This window comes from Haplochromis burtoni, unplaced genomic scaffold (assembly GCF_018398535.1).
Source record: "Haplochromis burtoni strain Fernald_Lab_line unplaced genomic scaffold, NCSU_Asbu1 Contig_4235, whole genome shotgun sequence".
Taxonomy (NCBI): domain Eukaryota; kingdom Metazoa; phylum Chordata; class Actinopteri; order Cichliformes; family Cichlidae; genus Haplochromis; species Haplochromis burtoni.
The window spans coordinates 1-4340 of record NW_024586596.1 but is presented as its reverse complement, the minus strand read 5'-3'; the positions used below and the strand labels follow the sequence as shown (position 1 = coordinate 4340).

The 4340-nt window shown below is 40.6% G+C and overlaps 1 protein-coding gene across 1 annotated transcript; it reads left to right on the top strand.

Moving 5' to 3' along the window:
* LOC102301547 (putative helicase mov-10-B.2) lies at positions 1–4024 on the top strand (the record flags this gene model as incomplete). The annotated part of the gene is given in 10 exon segments (XM_005953416.3): positions 1–37; positions 388–484; positions 580–721; positions 824–1076; positions 1180–1290; positions 2209–2386; positions 2917–3059; positions 3176–3352; positions 3598–3710; positions 3828–4024. Coding segments are annotated over 10 exon segments (1448 nt in total), but the record flags the coding sequence as incomplete, so codon positions are not given.
* Between the last annotated feature and the right edge of the window lie 316 nt (positions 4025–4340).

Below are 4340 nucleotides of genomic sequence, written 5' to 3'. Positions count from 1 at the left end.
TGGCCAGTCTCCTGATGAACAAACTCAAGTCAGAGAGGTAACCTGGCAGACTCCTTTCTGCACAATGCAACTCACAGTGTGAACATGCTTTTTATTTTTAAGGCAAACCATTAGGAATGTTTTTGTTTAATGAGTAAATGAAATGTGAAACATGGGAAAACACAACTCATGTGCTGTGGCAAACAGGCCAGGCATGTATGCAGAACATGGAGGTGCGAGTGTGGCTACTTCAGTCCATTAACCTCTGTCACTCACGCAGAGCATCCGCCTCTGCTGCCTGTATTACTTCTGCATGCAGCTAGAAAAGAAAGGCAAACGTGAAAGAAGTGGCCTGAACCCCTGCAGTAAAACAGTGAATCAATGCCTCTGATCTTCTCCCACCTACAGAACCCACTTCATATCTGACAAAAATGGGATCAGCATCACATCCGAACGTTCGTTTGAGAATGGAAAACTTCACTTACGTGTGGAAGAGACCTTTGAGGTATTTAAGCCATCAGATTGCAATGTTCCCCGATATACACGTGCTTACAAACAAACAAAGAAAAAACTTTACAAAATGATGTGTTTTGCTAACAGAGCGAGATAACCCTGCATGTGAAGAACACTGGAACAGAAACTGTGTATTTCACCTACTACACACCTCTACACTGGCTCAAGTGCTTGTCGCTGGTTGACGAGCAGAAAGTGACCAAACAGAACCCCCTGACACTAAAACCAGGTGACGCGAGCATCACAGATAAGCTAGCTCGTTTGACTCACATTTGACTCACAGATTACAGGTAGAATTTGACCATTAATGCACTCAACATCCGGGTTTCAGGTGACAGCTATAAAATCCAGGCTGTCTTCCGCTTCAGCTTGGTTGGTTTCTATCCAGCTACACTCGCCTTTGAATTCAAACCAGACCTGCAGCCATCCTCTGCTGCATTTTACATTGTGCGCTTTATTGAGGCTGAGTGTGTAACTTCCTTGGGACTGGAGCTAGCACCTACAGCCCCCTACAAACCTCGCTCCATCCCCGCCTGGACTCCTGAGGCACATTACACAATTGTGGATGGGCTGCCAGCTGAAGGGTACCGAAGTTTACTCAGCTGTTAAACGTACACTGTAAATGTACAAAAATAAATTTTTATGCCTTTTATAATATTAAACCTTTTCTTTTTTTGTCTCCTTAAGGCTGTCAGTAATGCGTCTAAAAAATGTGGTTGAGCTAAAACGGTATCGAGTACCATCATACATACATGACCTCCTTAAATCACTGAAGCACTCCTGGCCCAATGCTAAAAGGTAAGAAAGAGCCTTGAGATTGTGGTAAATGTTAAATGGTAGTTTGCCTCACTCATGTTTATTTTCCATTTGTTTTTCTTTCTTTTTTTCTTTTTTTACGTTAACACTGCAATTTTTAAAACACTTTATCAGTTTGTTGTCAGTGTCTTCAGATTTCACTAATCTGGTGACATCTTTTATGATATTTAACAATGATCTCTTTTGAGACAATAGGACAAAAACATAGATTAACTAGAGGGGCAGTGGAAGAAAGCAGAGAAAGCAGTTACCAAGAATGTCATCTGTACCAAAACTAATGTAGCCTTATTTTTTTGAACACCTCTCCACCAAAGCAGTTTTACACAACGTTTCTTGGTCTTATCCAGTGTAAATGTATGTGGATGTCCTTCCCAGCTGGATGGGATGTTAGTTGGTCTTCCACATTGTGGGAAAGGAGCAGGTGCTTTTACCACTAGAAAGTGGGCATGATGTCTAGTTTGCCCTGCATATCCAGTATTTCCAGTAGTGACAATTCTTCTAAAAGACACTGCTGTTTGCTATATGTGAGAAAGGGCGACTGTGGAAAACACGTCACCCCATTCTCCTGACATTGTGTGTGATTATAGTTACATTTTCACAAAATTCAAGCTTGGTAGTTTTTGTGTAATCTTGGTGACAAACAGCAATGATCAGCAATTAAGAAATTATACAAAGCAAGGAATGTGAAAGAACACAGGAAAACATAAGTTAATTATTATTTAATTATTTCTGCTTGCAGCTAGAAAAGAAAGCCATACTTGAAAGAACTGGACTGAACCCCTGCAGTAAAACAGTGAATCAATGCCTCTGATCTTCTGAGATGCTCAAATCTCAACTCAGCTTCTGTGATATGATTTGCAGTATACAATGTCATCTGTTTTTCATATGTGTGTCTCAAAGAGCCATACTGGAGAGTCCCTTGAACTGGGAGAACTACACAGAGAGGTTCCAGGTGCTGCTGTATCTGGAGGAGCTTCAGATGGAGGTGGACATCAAGAGATACAACATCCCCAACACTGACAAAGGACACGCTACCATGACTAAAGACAAAACGAACAAGAAGCTTCTTGTTCTGGAGGTAAATATATCAGATATGTCAGATATTTGATTCTGATCACATTTAGTTGTTACCATTAGTTCGATTATTAAAATTAATACCAACTAACAGCTCAGCCTCTCTAACTACTATATTTAATATGGTGAGAAAGAACAGTACAACACTTGAAAAATAAAGAGAAATGTAAAAAGTTTAAGAAATAAGCCAGCTGTTAGTGAGCGTATAACTGAAGGTTTCATTTTAAAGCATATTGGTGGCTCTGGTTTCATAGTCTATCAATATGAACAGAGAAGAGTTACATAAGTTACTGCAGAAAAAAGTCATTCATTTAAACCCATATCAAACTCATACAAAACATACTACATACCTAAATATGGTCATTCTTCACTGACCCATTCATATGTTAAGCTTGTTTTTCATGTCGGTTCCTAAAAATGACAAGGACCTCTACACAACCTTGACTGCTTGTGGCAGCTTGTGGGACACATTCAGCTCATGTTTGTGTCATCACAGTTATCCTTGTGACACATAGCTCTTGTCCCTTTTCCCAGGTGCCTGGTGTGGCTGAGAACCGTCCCTCTGTGCTCCGAGGAGACAAGCTGCTGGTGTATCCTGTTGGAGAACCAGGGGTCAAGTACTGTGGCTACGTCCACAGTGTGCAGCTGGACAGTGTTAAACTGGGTTTCAGCTCCCAGTAAGATGATGACTGTTTAGCATTATAAAAATACAAGTCCAATCGGAATTAATATCTGCTGTTTCATAAATAAATTGATATTTGTGGCATCTTAGATTTTGTGAATTTCTTTACAGGTTGGTCAGCCGCTTTGTAGAAGGTATGAAGTTCAGTGTTGAGTTCACTATAAACCACGTGACTCTGCGTCTCCAGCACAGAGCGGCAGAACTGGCCTTTTCACGTAGACTGGAAAGCGTGTTGTTTCCTGCTGAACCCAACATGTCCTTTCAGCCAAAGGACCTTCCCAATCTCAGGTTAGAAACTCTAGTAGACTGATCATATAATTTTTTTAATACACAGTGCATGTGTTATCCTTTTTCTCTACATGTAAATAAATAATGGATGATCATCAGTGCTGCACTACTCAGCCGAGGTTGAAATTTTGGTTCTCTGTATACACTTAAAATGTATAAATCATCCTAAAATGACAGGAGTGATTCAGGCATGTGATTCAGCTCTAAAATTATTCCTTTTTTTCCATTTATTTTTCCATCAACAGGCTGTTTGATAGGCAGCTGGAGAAAAATCCAGAGCAATATCAGGCAGTACAACACATTGTAGCTGGCTCATCCAAACCTGCCCCCTACCTGATTTTTGGTCCACCTGGAACAGGTACTGGGTCCCAAAGATTGCTACGCCTCTGCTTTTGAGCTGCTATAGAAGGAACTTATCATAAGTCTGAAAATGCAACTCAGCTGATGCCGTTTTTATGTTTCCTGTTCTATTCAGGAAAAACAGTGACTGTGGTGGAGGCCATCAAGCAGATAGAGAAGACACAAGCTAACTGCTACATTCTGGCATGCACTCCAACCAACAGTGCTGCTGATCTGCTTTGCAAGAGGATTCTGGAGCATGTGGACAAGCGTAAAGTATATCGCATGTATGCCAGCAGCTGGAACCCAACACTTGTTCCTGATGAACTAATGGTCAGTGCTGGGAGTTCATTTAATGAAAATGATTTGTTTTTCTTTTTTAATGGAGATGCAGTTTATCAAGAAACTAACTCTGCATTACCTTTCATTCACCTGTGATTTTAAAGCAAACTTTCATTCAGTAGTTTACATTTAAGTATCTACACCAGCGGTCTCCAACCTTTTTTGCACCACGGACTGGTTTATGCCCGACAATATTTTCACGGACCGGCCTTTAAGGTGTCGTGGATAAATACAACAAAATAAAACTAGTACCGGTACCGAAAAAAAGAAGATTTATTCATAACACACGTGAAAAGACCCAGGAAAA